Source organism: Seriola aureovittata, chromosome 8 (assembly GCF_021018895.1).
Source record: "Seriola aureovittata isolate HTS-2021-v1 ecotype China chromosome 8, ASM2101889v1, whole genome shotgun sequence".
NCBI classification, from domain to species: domain Eukaryota; kingdom Metazoa; phylum Chordata; class Actinopteri; order Carangiformes; family Carangidae; genus Seriola; species Seriola aureovittata.
In genome coordinates, this window is record NC_079371.1 from 15,364,581 (window position 1) to 15,384,829 (window position 20,249).

A 20,249-nucleotide genomic window follows, 5' to 3' on the forward strand; every position below is an offset into this window, starting at 1 on the left:
GTAAGGATGGAGATGGACTGGTACGAAAAGTTACTGTACAGATAGGAAACAAAAATCTTGGAAAAGAGGGTAAAAGACTTTCTAGTTCATCCATTCTTGAGCGTCCTATTCATAAATTGGTTGTACTTGTAGAAAACAACTAAAATGTGTGATAATGAAACCAGGTTTACTATTGAGAAGAGTTTAAAGTATCAGTTATGTAAGCTAAAAGGTACAAGATATCAGTGTTTATTTCTGAAAGTTACCAGATTTATTTAAATGTTTTCATAGAGGTTATCATAAATCATAGTAACTTGGTGGGAGTGTAACTGTCTGAGAGAGGTATTTCATTTCAGTGTTTATTTTATATGTATTTGAAATTTAAGTTTGAAATCATTATAATGTGTTAAAACTGTAATATAAGATTATCTTGAACGCAACCTTTTGGGGTTTCAAGTGGTCAGAGGTCACACCTGGGCATTGTGGGATATTTTTACAAAAACGAAAAGAAAGAGAGGTCCTACATGTGCTGAAGGAGGGCCAAACGTGGCTACTGAGGACAATATTCTGCACGGTTGGAGAGGCGCACACGGTAGTGTACTTTTATTTAGTTTTTCATATTTGGTATTTATGTTTAAAAGTGACCTTTTGTATGTTCCTTTGATGTTTTCAGTTTAAGCAATTAACGGGTGTATTTGGTTGTTTTTGTATTTTTTGTGTGTAGTTTTCACGGTGTCTGATGACAGAGATGCTTGAGAGAGAATAAAACATCATGAAGGACATCTGTATGATGCGTGGCCATATTTCTTGAACCGGTGCAGCTACAATGAGCGTGATCACAGTTCCACTCAGTCCTTTGGTAACTGCAAATGATATAATGTAGGATGTCCATGCAGGGCAAGTAAAAAGGGTATAACAATGTTAGGTTTAAGAGAAGCAGGGAGCACTCATCAACTGCCTGGGGACACAGGGTCGCTTAACCAAAGCACCTCAACGAGGGAAAGACTCCTGGAAATAATCAACTGCCAAAGTGACAGATTTGTGAGTTACGCCAAGACAGCCTGATGGACCAGAGTGCTTCAACTATGAGACTTTGACAGCAGTTGACGATCCTCTTTGACATAATCCCACTTCTGCAAAAGCTGATAACAATTTTTTTTTTAGGATTTTTGGACTGTTCCTTCATTCAACCTTATCCCACAGAATCTGAAGAGGTTATGAACAGGACAGTTAGAATAGATAGGAAGGTGTTACAGGAAATTGATAGTTGAAAATTGTTGTATTTCTATATTCATAACCTTTGAATAAATGTTTTACTGTTTATATCTGTTATCTAATAACTTTAAAATAAAGTACATCTTCTGCATTTAAAGTAAAGGTTTCCTAGCTTTATTTTATCTAAACTAAGAGTCTCTTAAAAGTGCCAGTAGACTCTCCTCAGTGATCCCTAGCATCAAAAGTATATTTGCAGCTTAAATGATATCCAGCATCCACAACAACTGTTACAATTACAAGGGAGATGTTGTGAACCAAAGTGTTTTCATGAAGTATTCTAAGGTCAGCCCAGACAAGGTGCTAGTGAAGAGGAAGGGGGGCTTTAATAAGAAGAAGACAGTTAGTAGCTGGGCAAATCTCCTTTGCCTCAGCTTATATTTTATATGACTAGAATTCTGTTCAGGTGTTCAATCAGGCAGGTTAATCTTTTTTTCTCCACTTTAACGTGATGGATGAAAGGACTCTTTCTTGGGTAACATCTGACGTCATACAATCAGCTTCAGTATGTTGACAAAATTTCATTTTACAGGTTCCAGGAAGAGTATGAGACACGCAATAAGTTTACAAAAACATTGTTTAAATTCTTACTTGGACACTACTTCTATCACCAAATGTTTGGATAGAGAACTGCAATTAATCGAGAGAAAACTCAATGAAAAATCAAAACCATAGAAATATTGCTTGGAGAAAAAACTAATTTTTCTCTACACTTGTTTCTATCTTAAACTGTGCTCGAATCAGAAATGAATCAAAAACATCAAAGCTCAAACAAGAGAAGCCAATGTAACATAATTGTTGATAATTGAAGTGGATAGGCTTTAAATGTAAAACCCTACTTTCTTCAGGCAGTGTCTTCCACCTGTGCTCTATTTTATTACACAATGAAAGCATTTCCAAGGAGATTTCATACATCTAATTTGTGAAATACATATAGCAGTCTACTATATACTATAATAATATATGTCCCTGGACTATATTGAAACATCAGTGCTTATGAAAAATGTTTAATATAAAAGTCAGGTATCATATATGACATGTGATGGTGATTATGGACGCAGACATGAGTTCTCCCTACACAGTGAATATGTGATTGTGAGAGTGACCTAATTTACTACTGACATTCTACTGTTGTTCAGTCTGATTACTAAGAAACAGTTGCATTGCACTGTATGTTGATTACTGATATATTGTTAAAAATTAAATATAGATGCAAGAGACATGAGAATCATATCCAGAACTGATTAAATGAAATGACCTGTAAAGACCACGAATGTACTCAAATGTAACAAGTTATGACGTCTTCCAGTACTTAAGAGCCTCAGGTCACATCTTCATGTGCGGTGTATAGCCTAATGGAGTTAGTAACTAAAAAAAAATATTCAGGAAGTGTCATTAGCAATGACACAAGTATGATGACAGGAAAACCGTTGTTTAGAGATATTCAAGAAAGATGCAAAGATATGTTTTGATAGATAGCTTGAAAGTTAAAGAGCTACATTAACTACGAACTGTTTTCAAATCATATACAGACATAGACAATTATGAAGAGAAATCAAAATAAACCATAGTTGAACTTGAAGCAGAAGAAGAAAACACTGTCTAAACTTTTAAAAACAATGAACCTGAAAATAAATTGTCAAAGAGAAATACCAAAATAAAAAGAATAAAACATTGCATACCATGGACAAAATTATGGACAAAAAAGACCTGCATGCTCAACAGAATAGAGGTAAACCATTTCTATGAACCTAAAACGAAAATGTTGAGGACTTTGTTTGATTTCATGAATAAAATTCGAAGCTATATAGGTTATCATACCTCTGAACATCCTTCCAATTCTCCAAACGCTTCAGCAAAGTCTGATGCACTTTTCTTCAGAGTCTGGTCAGCAGGAAGTGTGTTGTCATTGTAAGATGTCACAAACTTAAAGTCACTGGTTCTAGAACCTGTTGTCAGGTACGCGTCATAATTGTAAGTGCTGCGTAAAGTTCCTGTGCCGTCAACATCTGCGTAATTTGGAGGCAGATAAGCGCTGGGGATGGCGACTGCTCCGTCAAACAACAGTCTGGGCTTTCTCCTGCGACAAAACCTCACACCCAGAATGATGATGATGAAAGTCAGAAAAAAGGTGGACACAGACACCAGAGCGATGATCAGGTAAAAGGTCAGTTTGGAATTCTTCTCATCATAAGAAATATCCTTCAGTTCTGGCACCTCAGCCAAGTTATCAGAAATAAGTAAATACATGGAACAGGTGGCAGAGAGAGAGGGCTGTCCGTTATCTTTCACTGCCACAATAAGGTTCTGTTTCATGCTGTCAGATTCAGAAATGTCCCGCTGTGTCCTGATCTCTCCGCTGTGGAGACCAATAGTGAAAAGTCCCGAATCAGTGGATTTCACTATATGATAGGACAGCCAGGCGTTCTGTCCGGAGTCCGCGTCCACCGCTATCACTTTGGACACCAGGGAGCCTCCGTGTGCAGCTTTGGGGACCAGCTCGGTCATGAAGGAGTTGCCCTCCGGGGCGGGGTACAGTATCTGAGGAGAGTTGTCGTTCACATCTGATATGAAGACACTGACTGTCACGTTACTGCTGAGCGGAGGAGAACCGTTGTCTCTGGCCATCACGTGGACATTAAAGCTCCTGAACTGTTCATAATCAAACGACCTCACTGCGTGGATCACCCCCGTGTCTCCGTTAACAGACAGATAGGAGGACACCGGGGCACCGTTCACCTCACCAGCTAACAGAGAATAAATCACTGTACCGTTTTGTCTCCAGTCGGGGTCTCGAGCACTAACGGAACATAAAGTGGAGCCAGGTTTGTTATTTTCAGTCACATATGCGCTGTACGCCTGTTCCTCAAACACAGGTGGGTTGTCGTTGATGTCAGCTACAGATAACTCAACAGTTTTAGAGGAGGACAGAGGTGGAGAGCCCTCGTCAGTGGCAGTGATTGTAATGTTGTAATCAGACACTAGTTCACGGTCCAGTTGTCCTGTGGTCACCAGAGAATAATAGTTTTTAATAGAAGGAACCAACTTAAAAGGGACATTCTGCTGAATGGAGCAGCGGACCTGTCTGTTATTCTCTGAGTCTCTGTCCTGCACGTTAATAATGCCCACCTCTGTACCAGGTGACACGTTCTCAGGTATGGGGTTAGACAGTGATTTCAGATATATCACTGGAGCATTATCATTTATATCAATAATTTCAATCATTAACGTTGCATATGAAACTAAACCCAGACCATCTTTGGCGCTGATCTGCATATCATAGGATGACACTTTCTCATAATCAATAGCTCCAGCTACTCTCACCTCTCCCGATTTGGGGTGTAAAGAAAACACGTTATCATTTTCATCTGAAACATGATCAAATCCGTAAGTTACTTCACCGTTCACTCCCTCGTCTGCATCAGTTGCACTCACTGTGATCACCAATGTATCTAGAGGAGAGTTTTCAGGCAGACTGGCTTTATAGACAGTTTGGCTAAACACTGGTACATTATCATTAGCATCCAGGACAGTGACATGTATGGCTACAGTACCTGATCTCTGAGGAGAGCCACCATCAAATGCAGTTAGCAAGAGCATAATCTCTCTTGTGTCCTCTCTGTCTAATTCTTTCTCTAATACTAGTTCACAATATTTTCTTCCCCCAGCCTTTGTGTTTACATCTAATTTGAAGTGATCATTCTGCTGAAGTGAGTAGCCCTGAACAGCATTTTCTCCGATGTCTGCATCATGCGCCTCTCCAAGAAGGAATCGCGCGCCCTTGACTGCCGATTCCCGAATTTCAATTCTAAGCGAATCCTCCTTGAACTGTGGTGAATTATCATTGATATCCTGAATACGGATACTAAAACGGTGAAGCTCTAATGGATTTTCCAGAACGAGTTCCTGTTTTAGAACACACGATGCCTTTCTGGCACAAAGCCCTTCTCTGTCAATCCTTTCTTGAACAATCAAGTCTCCGGTGTTGAGATTGACACCACAGTACTGAACGTTGTTGTCCTCTGTATCGACACGGGCCTTGCGAGCGGACAGTCTGCCCAAATCTAGTCCCAGATCTTTAGCTATATTTCCAATCACAGATCCACGTTTCATCTCCTCCGGAACAGAGTAGCTCACATCTCCAAAGACGAGGTGGAAGGCAAGAAAAATAAAAGCAAGGCCGCAACGCAGGGCGATTCCGTTATGTCCCATTTTAACTTATAGAAAGAGCACCACTGCTACAAAGTAGCTTGTGTCACAATATATCAAACCAGTGATTTCCTCAAATATTCACGATCCTCAAAGTGCGGTCATGTAAACGAAGTGTTCTTGTGAACTGCAGCACAACAGCAGATTCAGGCTTTAAAGTCGTTGATACTTAAGGGTGGAGAATGACTGTGCCTTCTCGTTTTTTGGTACACACTGACACCATGAGCATTTGTTTAGGTATGGCAAGGCTATGTATTATTTTATAAGTGTTTCACTATACTCAAGTTCAAAGAACCCTGTTAATCAAAACAAGGACAACAGTAACATTATTTACTTTACTGTTTCATATTTACCTAAAGCTTTGTCCCACTTTTGAAGTAACAGAGAACTAAAAAAGTAGACATCAACATGAAACTAATCAAACTGTGTCTCGGATTCAACCCTGTGTTTTAATATAATTGTTATGTCCAAAAGAAGGCAGCACAAGAAATAAGAAGGGAACACTTTCATCTTAGATTTAGGTTTTCTCTGATATCAAATCTTTATGCCGCTTGGAAGGCGTCCTATAAACATCCTAATAAATCCTGCATATTCATGGAGCCTACAACAAACACTTTTCCTTGTAATTGTGCATATTTAAATCATTAATGGGAAAAATAAAATAAGCATTTTTATCGTTGGATTTAGACAAGCTTTTGACTGTTACAGGCTGCAAACTGAAATGTTGTGTGCTTAAAACCATATCAGCATCAGGGTTGTACTCTGTGTTAATGCATCAAAATGACAAAGATCTGTTTGGAATAATGACTGTCAGGCAATAATTTTGACAACTTGGAGGAGACAAAAACAACAGAAATATAAGTCCCTCCCAAAGTCGAAAACAAAGTTTTTACATGAATGCTTCAATCTACCTTGATGAACATCAAAATATTATTTTAATTGTTGTTGTAGTAAACATCAGTGACAGATGACTGTTCACAAAAAGCTTGGAACATGGCAATAAGGTTCGATGCTGACATAAGCTTTAACAAAGCCCAAATAAACAGTGCTGTCATTTAATTTACTTTGCTGAAACACGCACCAAAAAAGAAATAAAATGTTTCTGTGAGAACCACACATGAACAGATTATTTATCAGGCTGTCTACCTCCTTTTGTCGTGCGTGCACATATTTTTACGCGGCTATCACTGACATCAGAAGTTCAAGTCGTGGATTACATGTTTGACAATACTACCCAGAAGACCCAAGACCATCGAGGACAAAGAAAGCCAATGCCAAAAACAATATCAAAGGATATTCACTGAAATATCGGTCAGAAAAGAGAAGAATGACGGTGGAATCAGGTGACTGACGTACATTATCCCTGAAAATGCATCAAATGATCTACCAGAGTTCAGCACCAAGGAGAGAATAGATGAATCGTACTTGAAAAGGTTTTTCATTGGCAAGGACATATAGAGCAATCACGAGAGCAGAGATCTGCAAGAACAGCGTCTTGGGTAAGTAAACAAACGTATATTGATATAAAATGTCTCCCTACCTCTGGGGAAGCATCGTAATCCGCAAATGCATCTGCAAAGTCTGATGGACTTTTCTTCAGAGTCTGGTCAGCAGGAAGTGTGTTGTCATTGTAAGATGTCACAAACTTAAAGTCACTGGTTCTAGAACCTGTTGTCAGGTACGCGTCATAATTGTAAGTGCTGCGTAAAGTTCCTGTGCCGTCAACATCTGCGTAATTAGGAGGCAGATAAGCGCTGGGGATGGCGACTGCTCCGTCAAACAACAGTCTGGGCTTTCTCCTGCGACAAAACCTCACACCCAGGATGATGATGACGAAAGTCAGAAAAAAGGTGGACACACACACCAGAGCGATGATCAGGTAAGAGGTCAGTTTGGAATTCTTCTCATCATAAGAAATATCCTTCAGTTCTGGCACCTCAGCCAAGTTATCAGAAATAAGTAAATACACGGAACAGGTGGCAGAGAGAGAGGGCTGTCCGTTATCTTTCACTGCCACAATAAGGTTCTGTTTCATGCTGTCAGATTCAGAAATGTCCCGCTGTGTCCTGATCTCTCCGCTGTGGAGACCAATAGTGAAAAGTCCCGGATCAGTGGATTTCACTATATGATAGGACAGCCAGGCGTTCTGTCCGGAGTCCGCGTCCACCGCTATCACTTTGGACACCAGAGCGCCTCCGTGTGCAGCTTTGGGGACCAGCTCGGTCATGAAGGAGTTGCCCTCCGGGGCGGGGTACAGTATCTGAGGAGTGTTGTCGTTCACATCTGATATGAAGACACTGACTGTCACGTTGCTGCTGAGCGGAGGAGAACCGTTGTCTCTGGCCATCACGTGGACTTTAAAGCTCCTGAACTGTTCATAATCAAAAGACCTCACAGCGTGGATCACCCCCGTGTCTCCGTTAACAGACAGATAGGAAGACACCGGGGCACCATTCACCTCACCAGCTAACAGAGAATAAATCACTGTACCGTTTTGTCTCCAGTCGGGGTCTCGAGCACTAACGGAACATAAAGTGGAGCCAGGTTTGTTATTTTCAGTCACATATGCGCTGTACGACTGTTCCTCAAACACAGGTGGGTTGTCGTTGATGTCAGCTACAGATAACTCAACAGTTTTAGAGGAGGACAGAGGTGGAGAGCCCTCGTCAGTGGCAGTGATTGTAATGTTGTAATCAGACACTAGTTCACGGTCCAGTTGTCCTGTGGTCACCAGAGAATAATAGTTTTTAAGAGAAGAAACCAACTTAAAAGGAGCATTATGTTGAATGGAGCAGCGGACCTTTTGGTTATTATCCGAATCTGCATCCTGCACATTGATGATCCCCACCTCTGTACCAGGTGACACGTTCTCCAGTATTGGATTTGCCAGAGATTTAACATAGATTACAGGCATGTTGTCATTGACATCAGTAACTTCAACAGTTACCTTTGTGTATGACGATAATCCTAAACCATCCTTTGCTTTAATGCGCAAATCATATGATGTAACAGTTTCAAAGTCAATCGCACCATTAACTTTTATCATCCCGTTTTTACGGTCAATACTAAAAACTTTCTTCACATCTTCAGTAACATGTCCAAAGTCATATGTCACATCTCCATTGACTCCCTCGTCTGCATCAGTCGCCCTCACTGTGACCACCACAGTATCTAAAGGAGAGTTTTCAGGCAGACTGGCTTTATAAACGGCCTGGCTAAACACTGGGGCGTTATCATTAGCATCCAGCACAGTGACGTGTATGACTACGGTACCTGATCTCTGAGGGGAGCCACCATCTAGAGCTGTGAGGAGCAAATTAATTTCATCTTGTTTTTCACGATCAAGCGCTTTATCAAGAACGAGCTCTATTGTGTTTCCGTCAGCAGCCAAAACGAAATTATCATTCTTCTTAAGGCTGTAGTGTTGAACTGAATTTTGGCCTACATCCGCATCGTGCGCCTCCTCTATCACAAAACGAGCTCCCCTGTCTGTGGATTCTTGAATTTCTATATTGATCAGTTCTTCGTCGAACTGTGGTGAGTTATCATTAATATCTTGAATGTGTAGACTGAACGGATGCAGCTCCAGGGGATTCTCCAGTACGAGATCGCGTTTTATTACACACGACAGCTTTTCTCCACAGAGCTCCTCTCGGTCAATCATGTCGGCAAGAATCAAATCCCCAGTATTGAGATTGATGTCACAATATCGTTTACGATTCCCTGCGGCATCAACACGGGCATTTCTAGAAGACAGTTTACTTGAGTCCAGGTTAAGATCCTTCGCTATATTCCCAATGTGAGATCCGCGCTTCATTTCCTCCTGAAAGGAATAACTCACGTCCCCATTCGCTACTTGCCACAATAGAAAGAAAACGAAGCAGTTCATTTGGCGCACCATCATGACAATGAGTCTGCTACTGAGAAAAACGGTACCGTTGAGATTTCAAACTGAATCAGGATTGTACCGTTCAGCCAAAAAGAAAATCGACAGCACGTCACCGTTACTGTGGATGAATCCTACACCAAACAAAAATCTAGGCTTTTATTGGTCTACAAGCCAGAGGGTGGAGTGGAAATGTTTCATGTAGATTAGCGAATAGCGACACCATGAGTGGGAATGAAGAAATAACAGACTGCACAAATAATAAAATGCCTAGAAATAATAATAACAAAAATTAATAATAATAATATTAACAATGTAAAAGTAAGATCTTAGAATTATAAAGGAAATGTATCACTTGGTGTATGACTTCTTGCACCTTCATAACGAACTGTGGATGTAAAAAATTGTTAATTGTTATGATGAGTTGCAGTCTTAAATTTCAAAAATTAAGGCTATTCTCTAACTGAATATAAAAACCAAATATCTCTGGCTAGTATTAATAAGCAAAGTCTCCTCACAACATATTATCATGCAGACACTGTAAACTATGTCTCTGACACATTAAACCTCTTATGCACTGGAAGACCACATAAATACAATACGTTGTGACAATATATCAAAGTAGAAAAAGAAAGTGATACATCCAGTGTTAAATTATGCCAAAATCAAAAAAAAAAACTTCCTGAAAAGCAGCAATGCATGTCTGCCTACCTCTACATACAGAACTGTGCACCACACTATTTAAAAGCAGGAAACCAACCCATCAAACTCTCACATACCAAATCAAAACACATTCACACGCTTAACTGCATTGCCTCAGAATATACACCTCCTCAAAGAAATAAACTCATATCGTCACATGGACAGTGGAGAATACAAACAGCAATGACAACATTCACTTACATTAAATAAATAAATGATGCACAGACTACAGCATGTCACAAACACCGTCCTCCCCAACTGTAGGATGCACCTTAGACAAAACATAATTTCTTGAAAATCCCCTGACCTCTTAGGAAGAGAGAGATAGTACAGCACCTAAAACCTTCCATATCCTACATGCCCATGTAACACTGGCACTGATGCTCCCTGACCTTCACAGAGTTCTTAGCCTTCACCAGAGTTGCATACGGAACCTTCCACCTCATCACCCCAAACGTAATCCAGGTTTGAAAAGGGAATAAACAGCTGTTTTAATGTTTTAAGTGGATCTCAAAGGGTGTCAAAATTAAACATACAAATTATACCCTGAACATTTCTGTCAGATGGTCTCCCAAATAATTTGTGTAAGTGAAACCCTGTGACTGCAACTGATTTAGCCAAAAGTGTGAAATATCATTCTTTCCACCTCAAGATGTATCCATTGCAAGTTGTAAGATTCATGGTATTATTATTTCTTTCTGTACCATGTTTCAGTTAGAAAAATTGACATATTCAATTTACTGAGTAATTTTAGGGATATGGATTCATGCGTGCACACCGAAAACCTGAACAAAAAACCCAATTTGATATATGTTATGTAAGAAAGAAAGAAAGAAGGAAAGAACATGTAAATTTCTCATTGTATTAAAGTTGGAAATATCAGGATCTACAAAAGAATCAGCTAGGTCTGTTGGACTTTTCCTCACTGTCTAGTCAGGAAACTAAGTTTCGAGGTAAAATTATGATCTAAAACTCAAAAAGATGGTAAAAATGAAAGACAAGGTTAAGTGACTAAAAAAATACAACAAAAGAGCAAATTCAACTTTCAGCACCAAGGACAGCACCAACTTGTTCCGTTCAACTCAAAGGACAGACACGAAGAACACGATGCAACTGTGGGCAAAGACAGGGGCAGATATGTTGTGTGAACAGAGAATATAGATTTTGATAAAAATATATAGAAGAATGTCTATTGTCTCTCCAAAGACCATAAAATTTAAAGTATCTGATTTAAATAACTGTTCTGTGTATTCATGAAAAATACCACCAAAGTTAAACTGAAATGGTCCTAAAACATTAGGCTACGAGTTATCATTCTCCATGACGAACTTTCGTCAGTGTCATTATCATGGATGCATGTGGTATTAAATGAAAGTAATGACAGTTCATTAAGGCTGAGTCATACGAGTAAACGTTATCACAAGTGTCTTACACTGTTCAAACGGTCAATTCAAAAAATGACAATAAAAGCAAGTACATGTTAATCAAAGGCTTTGGCTGGACCGTTAAGACACAAATAGAAATAGGTGAAAACACACGTGACGACTATCCCTACCTCCGGGGAAGCATCACAATCTCCAAACGCAAATTATGGACAAAAAAGACCTGCATGCTCAACAGAATAGAGGTAAACCATTTCTATGAACCTAAAACGAAAATGTTCAGGACTTTGTTTGATTTCATGAATAAAATTCGATGCTATATAGGTTATCATACCTCTGAACATCCTTCCAATTCTCCAAACGCTTCAGCAAAGTCTGATGCACTTTTCTTCAGAGTCTGGTCAGCAGGAAGTGTGTTGTCATTGTAAGATGTCACAAACTTAAAGTCACTGGTTCTAGAACCTGTTGTCAGGTATGCGTCATAATTGTAAGTGCTGCGTAAAGTTCCTGTGCCGTCAACATCTGCGTAATTAGGAGGCAGATAAGCGCTGGGGATGGCGACTGCTCCGTCAAACAACAGTCTTGGCTTTCTCGTGCGACAAAACCTCACACCCAGAATGATGATGATGAAAGTCAGAAAAAAGGTGGACACAGACACTAGAGCGATGATTAGGTAAGAGGTCAGTTTGGAATTCTTCTCATCATAAGAAATATCCTTCAGTTCTGGCACCTCAGCCAAGTTATCAGAAATAAGTAAATACATGGAACAGGTGGCAGAGAGAGAGGGCTGTCCGTTATCTTTCACTGCCACAATAAGGTTCTGTTTCATGCTGTCAGATTCAGAAATGTCCCGCTTTGTCCTGATCTCTCCGCTGTGGAGACCAATAGTGAAAAGTCCCGGATCAGTGGATTTCACTATATGATAGGACAGCCAGGCGTTCTGTCCGGAGTCCGCGTCCACCGCTATCACTTTGGACACCAGGGAGCCTCCGTGTGCAGCTTTGGGGACGAGCTCGGTCATGAAGGAGTTGCCCTCCGGGGCGGGGTACAGTATCTGAGGAGAGTTGTCGTTCACATCTGATATGAAGACACTGACGGTCACGTTGCTGCTGAGCGGAGGAGAACCGTTGTCTCTGGCCATCACGTGGACTTTAAAGCTCCTGAACTGTTCATAATCAAAGGACCTCACAGCGTGAATCACCCCCGTGTCTCCGTTAACAGACAGATAGGAGGACACCGGGGCACCGTTCACCTCACCAGCTAACAGAGAATAAATCACTGTTCCGTTTTGTCTCCAGTCGGGGTCTCGAGCAGTAACGGAACATAAAGTGGAGCCAGGTTTGTTATTTTCAGTCACATATGCGCTGTACGCCTGTTCCTCAAACACAGGTGGGTTGTCGTTGATGTCAGCTACAGATAACGCAACAGTTTTAGAGGAGGACAGAGGTGGAGAGCCCTCGTCAGTGGCAGTGATTGTAATGTTGTAATCAGACACTAGTTCACGGTCCAGTTGTCCTGTGGTCACCAGAGAATAATAGTTTTTAATAGAAGGAACCAACTTAAAAGGGACATTCTGCTGAATGGAGCAGCGGACCTGTCTGTTATTCTCTGAGTCTCTGTCCTGCACGTTAATGATGCCCACCTCTGTACCAGGTGACACGTTCTCAGCTATGGGATTAGACAGTGATTTCAGATATATCACTGGCGCATTATCATTTATATCAGTAATTTCAATCATTAGCGTAGTATATGAAACTAAACCCAGACCATCTTTGGCGCTGATCTGCATATCATAGGATGACACTTTCTCATAATCAATAGCTCCAGCTACTCTCACCTCTCCCGATTTGGGGTTTAAAGAAAACACGTTATCATTTTCATCTGAAACATGATCAAATCCGTAAGTTACTTCACCGTTCACTCCCTCGTCTGCATCAGTTGCACTCACTGTGATCACCAATGTATCTAGAGGAGAGTTTTCAGGCAGACTGGCTTTATAGACGGTTTGGCTAAACACTGGTACATTATCATTAGCATCCAGGACAATGACGTGTATGGCTACAGTACCTGATCTCTGAGGAGAGCCACCATCAAATGCAGTTAGCAAGAGCATAATCTCTCTTGTGTCCTCTCTGTCTAATTCTTTCTCTAATACTAGTTCACAATATTTTCTTCCCCCAGCCTTTGTGTTTACATCTAATTTGAAGTGATCATTCTGCTGAAGTGAGTAGCCCTGAACAGCATTTTCTCCGATGTCTGCATCATGTGCCTCTCCAAGAAGGAATCGCGCGCCCTTGACTGCCGATTCCTGAATTTCAATTCTAAGCGAATCCTCCTTGAACTGTGGTGAATTATCATTGATATCCTGAATACGGATAGTAAAACGGTGAAGCTCTAATGGATTTTCCAGAACGAGTTCCTGTTTTAGAACACACGATGCCTTTCTGGCACAAAGCCCTTCTCTGTCAATCCTTTCTTGAACAATCAAGTCTCCGGTGTTGAGATTGACACCACAGTACTGAACGTTGTTGTCCTCTGTATCGACACGGGCCTTGCGAGCGGACAGTCTGCCCAAATCTAGTCCCAGCTCTTTAGCTATATTTCCAATCACAGATCCACGTTTCATCTCCTCCAGAACAGAGTAGCTCACGTCTCCACAAACGAGGTGGAAGGCAAGACAAATAAAAGCAAGGCCGTACTGCATCGGGAGTCCGTTATGTCCCATTTTAACTGATAGAAAGAGCACCACGCTACAAAGTAGCTTGTGTCACAATATATCAAACCAGTGATTTCCTCAAATATTCACGATCCTCAAAGTGCGGTCATGTAAACGAAGTGTTCTTGTGAACTGCAGCACAACAGCAGATTCAGGCTTTGAATTCGTTGATATCTAAGGGTGGAGAATGACTGTGCCTTCTCGTTTTTTAGTACACACTGACACCATGAGCATTTGTTTAGGTATAACAAGGCAATGCATTATGTGAGAAATGTTTCACTATACATAAGTTCAAAGAACCCTTTTAATCAAAACAAGTACAACAGTAACGTTATTTACTTTACAATTTATTATTTACCTAAAGCTCTGTCCCACTTGTGAACTAACAAAGAACTAAAAAAGTAGACATCAACATGAAACTATTCAAACTGTGTCTCGTATACAACCCTGTCTTTTAAAATAATGTTTACGTCCAAATGAAGGCAGCACAAGAAATAAGAAGGGAAGACTTTCATTTTAGATTTAGGTTTCCTTTGATATCAAATCTTTATGCCGCTTGGAAGGCTTCCTGTAAACATCCTAATAAATCCTGCGTATGGAGCCAACAAAAAACACTTTTCCTTGTAATTTTGCATATTTAAATCACGCATGGAAAAAATGAATTAAGCATTTTTATGGTTGAACTTAGACAAGCATTGGACTGTTACAGGCTGCAAACTGAAATGTTGTGTGCTTAAAATAATAACAGCATCAGTGTTGTACTCTGTGTTAATACATCAAAATTACAAAAAAAAGATCTATTTGTAATAATGACTGTCAGGCAATAATTTTGACAACTCTGAGGAAACAAAAACTTCAGAAATATATGTCCCTCCCAAAGTCGAAAACAAAATTTTTACATGAATGCTTCAATCTACCTTGATGAGCATCAAAATATTATTTTAATTGTTGCTGTAGTAAACATCACTGACAGATGACTGTTCACAAAGAGCTTGGAACATGGCAATGAGGTTCGATGCTGACAAAAGATTTAAAAAAAAAAAAAAAAAAAGCCCAAAGAAACAGTGCTGTCATTTAATTTACTTTGACGAAACACGCACCAAAAAAAGAAATACAATGTTTCTGTGAAAACCACACATGAACAGATGATTTATCAGGCTTTCTAGCTCCTTTTGTCGTGCGTGCGCATATTTTTACGCGGCATTACACTGACATCAGAAGTTCAAGTCGTGGATTACATGTTAGACAATACTACCCACAAGACCCAAGACCATCGAGGACAAAGAAAGCAAATAGCAAAAGCAAAATCAAAGGGTATTCACTGAAATATCGGTCAGAAAAGAGTAGAGTGACGGTGGAATCAGGTGACTGACGTACATTATCCCTGAAAATGCATCAAATGATCTACCAGAGTTCAGCACCAAGGAGAGAATAGATGAATCGTACTTGAAAAGGTTTTTCATTGGCAAGGACATATAGAGCAATCAGGAGAGAAAAGCAAGTACGGCGTTTTGGGTAATTGAACAAACGTATATTGATATAAAATGTCTCCCTACCTCTGGGGAAGCATCGCAATCCGAAAATGCATCTGCAAAGTCTGATGGACTTTTCTTCAGAGTCTGGTCAGCAGGAAGTGTGTTGTCATTGTAAGATGTCACAAACTTAAAGTCACTGGTTCTAGAACCTGTTGTCAGGTATGCGTCATAATTGTAAGTACTGCGTAAAGTTCCTGTGCCGTCAACATCTGCATAATTAGGAGGCAGATAAGCGCTGGGGATGGCGACTGCTCCGTCAAACAACAGTCTGGGCTTTCTCCTGCGACAGAACCTCACACCCAAAATGATGATGATGAAAGTCAGAAAAAAGGTGGATACAGACACCAGAGCGACGATCAGGTAAGAGGTCAGTTTGGAATTCTTCTCATCATAAGAAATATCCTTCAGTTCTGGCACCTCAGCCAAGTTATCAGAAATAAGTAAATACACGGAACAGGTGGCAGAGAGAGAGGGCTGTCCGTTATCTTTCACTGCCACAATAAGGTTCTGTTTCATGCTGTCAGATTCAGAAATGTCCCGCTGTGTCCTGATCTCTCCGCTGTGGAGACCAATTGTGAAAAGTCCCGGATCAGTGGATTTCACTATATGATAAGACAGCCAGGCGTTCTGTCCGGAGTCCGCGTCCACCGCTATCACTTTGGACACCAGAGAGCCTCCGTGTGCAGCTTTGGGGACCAGCTCGGTCATGAAGGAGTTGCCCTCCGGGGCGGGGTACAGTATCTGAGGAGAGTTGTCGTTCACATCTAATATGAAGACACTGACGGTCACGTTGCTGCTGAGCGGAGGAGAACCGTTGTCTCTGGCCATCACGTGGACTTTAAAGCTCCTGAACTGTTCATAATCAAAAGCCCTCACAGCGTGGATCACCCCCGTGTCTCCGTTAACAGACAGATAGGAGGACACCGGGGCACCGTTCACCCCACCAGCTAACAGAGAATAAATCACTGTACCGTTTTGTCTCCAGTCGGGATCTCGAGCAGTAACGGAACATAAAGTGGAGCCAGGTTTGTTATTTTCAGTCACATATGCGCTGTACGCCTGTTCCTCAAACACAGGTGGGTTGTCGTTGATGTCAGCTACAGATAACTCAACAGTTTTAGAGGAGGACAGAGGTGGAGAGCCCTCGTCAGTGGCAGTGATTGTAATGTTGTAATCAGACACTAGTTCACGGTCCAGTTGTCCTGTGGTCACCAGAGAATAATAGTTTTTAATAGAAGGAACCAACTTAAAAGGGACATTCTGCTGAATGGAGCAGCGGACCTGTCTGTTATTCTCTGAGTCTCTGTCCTGCACGTTAATGATGCCCACCTCTGTACCAGGTGACACGTTCTCAGGTATGGGGTTAGACAGTGATTTTAGATATATCACTGGGGCATTATCATTCATATCAGTAACTTCAATTATTAGAGTTGTATATGACGCCGATCCCAAACCATCTTTGGCGCTGATCTGCATTTCATAAGACCATCCTTTTTCATAATCAATGGCTCCAGCCACTCTAACGTCTCCGGTTTTAGGGTTTAAAGAGAAAACTTGGTTTTCATCTGAAACATGATCAAATCCGTAAGTAACTTCACCGTTCACTCCCTCGTCTGCATCAGTTGCACTCACTTTGATCACCAATGTATCTAGAGGAGAGTTTTCAGGCAGACTGGCTTTATAGACGGTCTGGCTAAACACTGGTACATTATCATTAGCATCCAGGACAGTGACGTGTATGACCACAGTGCCTGATCTCTGAGGAGAGCCACCATCAAAAGCGCTAAGCAACAGCATAATCTCGTTTTTGTCCTCTCTGTCTAATTCTTTGTCTAAGACTAGTTCCCCATATTTTCTTCCACTGCCTTTTGACTTAACGTTCAGTTTGAAATGTTCGTTCTCTTGAAGTGAGAAGCCCTGAACAGCATTTTCTCCAATATCTCCATCGTGTGCTTCATCTAGCAGAAAGCGCGAGCCCTTGACTGCCGATTCTTGAATTTCAATCTTAAGTGAATCCTCCTTAAACTGTGGTGAATTATCATTAATATCCTGAACACGGATACTAATACGGTGTAGTTCCAATGGATTTTCCAGAACGAGTTCCTGTTTTAGAACACACGATGCCTTTTTCGCACAAAGCGCTTCTCTATCAATCCTTTCTTGAACAGTCAAGTCCCCAGTATTCAGATTTACACCGCAGTACTTAACACTGCTGTCCTCTGTATCAATTCGAGCTTTGCGAGCGGACAGTCTGCCCAGATCAAGTCCCAGATCCTTTGCAATATTTCCGATTACAGATCCACGGTTCATTTCTTCCGGAACAGAGTAACTCACGTCTCCGTAGACTGGGAGGAGGGCAAGAAAAATGAAAGCAAGGCCGTAGTGAATCTCAAATCTGCTGTATTCCATTGTTACTCCGAGAAAAACCAAGTATATATTAAAATTATCAACAAACAGGCCAAAACATGTCAACGATGCATCCGTGAATTCTTCCAATAAACACAAAACGTCACAATGCAGTCATACACGAAGCGTGTTATGTGAACTGCGGCACAATAGTAGAATCAGGATTTAAATTCGTTGACACTGGAGGGTGCAGAATGGCCGTGACTTCTTGTTCACTAGTACACACTGACACCATGAGTATTTCTGAGGTATAACAGGGTGATGTATGTTTTTCCATGTGCATATTTACAATATGGACCTCTTCAGTGACAATTATTTGCCAAAACAACAAGAACAACATAAACAACATTGCTTTGCTAAAAGGCCCATTTTAAATGGAAAAAAAGCAAAACAATCATGAAATTGCTGTGACTGTGCATCGGAAAGAGCCTGTACTTCCAAACAACAATTTGAAAAAGGCACAGACAGTATGATATGCCTGAAGACAAAGCCAGGACTATTGTCCTTTCAGATATCTTTGTCTTTGAAGTTAGTCTTCCATTATATCTTAAAACTCAATGAGAACTAATATTCAAAAGTCAATTATCCTTCCTTGATGACAGGTTGGTCATATATTTTTCCTCTTTGTGCACTTTCTTCTAATTCCCATTATACTGGTGTAATATGGGATGAAGTACAACTAAGGAAGATTTCAATTGTCTGCAGATTTACATTTGTTTGCCCACATCCTCTGAGAAAACACTATACACTTGGTAGTTGTGCAGTTGTTGTGCATGTGGAAATATATTACTGTATTTCAAACAATGAGGCTGAACCTGCATGACCATCTAATGACTGTTGTAGATTATAAACTGAACTCTTGTGTGATTTAAAAAATACCATAAACTGTTTAAAACGTAAAGTTAATGCACATAACACAGATCAATATTCCTGCAAAGCTCATGAAAAGTTGCAGGAGGGATCAGCTATATATCTCTATGTATGCTTGAATCTCTTGTGATGAGTAACAAAAACATTATCAAACACTGAAATATAAATAATGTAAGACTAAATTTTTTTAAAAACATGGTGAAAGCTGTTGCTCTACAACACTTTATTTTACTCTGGAGTTCGGCAAATGTTAAAAAAAAAGCTGAGATTTATAATCAGTTATTGCAAAGATCAGGAGTGCACAGGTGAAATTTATTTTGTTAAGTTATAACAGTGGATATATCAGATAGAACAAAGCTACCAAACGCCCAGGAAAAAATACATAGATATTTTAGCAAGTTGCTGTGTCATAATTTGACTCGTGTATTGCTTTTATTGACCATTAATCTGTACTGCAAACTGTTTATAAAAGTAAAAATTAATATTAATTGAAAAACACTACAGCAGGGAAAATAAATTTAAGGGAGGACACATTTTTCATGAAAGCATGTCATTACGTCTACAGATAGATGCCCAGCATAAGAAAAGGAGGCCCAACAAAAACAGGAAAAACACACAGGCTTCATTTTCACTTTCTTCATGGTACTCTAATACTGGGTCTACCAAAAGTCTGATGAAAATGGATCCAGAAGGGGATGTTACATAGACACCAGCATAAATAGAAAACATATTCATATGAAAACCTCACAGCGAAAAAAATCATATTGTGGAAAAAGCAGCATAATTTAATTTTTTTATAAGTATAATAGATAACATTTTTTTTAAATCAGCAGAGCAGATAAACGAACACAGATCGAAACACAAGGGTAACATATCTAAAAACAAATGTGTAAGACCATGAAAAGCAATTCAGCACCAAGGACAGAGACAGGAAGAATAGTTTGAAAAGTTTTCTTCACTAGTGCAACAACAAAGCATCCATGTCACCGAAGAAAAACAGATGGACTTAATGAAGACCTCATTTAAAAAACTTAAATACTTGAGGCTTCATTAGACAAAACTGACATGAATTTTTTTACGTTTCATGCCTTTTTGTTTTTAACGTGAGTTAGCACAAATAAGAAGTCTGAAGTCTTTATGAAAATCATGAACTCAAAACGACCTTAATAACCTTTAAAAGTGTCTGAAATCATCACCACATAAAAGAACGTCAACACCTCGACAAGGGAAAGCAAAATACCAAAATATATTTTTCAGAAAAACTGAAAATCTGTTAACTGATAATATCTTTT

General features: G+C 40.2%; 2 protein-coding genes across 26 annotated transcripts in view; both read right to left on the reverse strand.

The window, feature by feature from the left end:
- Positions 1 to 20,249, reverse strand: part of LOC130173281 (protocadherin gamma-C5-like) — a 281,937-nt gene that overhangs the window by 195,578 nt on the left and 66,110 nt on the right. For 2 of the 25 annotated variants that reach the window (XM_056382421.1, XM_056382411.1), the window contains exon 1: positions 7,001 to 9,443. The exons of 21 other annotated variants lie outside the window; for them this stretch is intronic. In XM_056382421.1, the coding sequence (XP_056238396.1) occupies positions 7,001 to 9,364 (2,364 nt within the window). In that variant the 5' untranslated portion in view covers positions 9,365 to 9,443. Of the gene's footprint in view, positions 1 to 3,072; positions 5,585 to 7,000; positions 9,444 to 15,702; positions 18,229 to 20,249 lie in introns of those variants that run through there. 2 more of the 25 variants (XM_056382397.1, XM_056382395.1) reach the window with 2 other exon arrangements.
- On the reverse strand, positions 11,759 to 14,296 carry LOC130173959 (protocadherin gamma-A11-like). Its single transcript, XM_056383540.1, has one exon. It carries the CDS (start codon positions 14,153 to 14,155, stop codon positions 11,759 to 11,761), a length of 2,397 nt encoding a protein of 798 aa, XP_056239515.1. The 5' UTR covers positions 14,156 to 14,296.

Coding starts and splice junctions, on each gene's coding strand:
- LOC130173959 (XM_056383540.1), bottom strand. CDS start 14,155: ATGGGACATAACGGACTCCCGATGCAGTACGGCCTTGCTTTTATTTGT.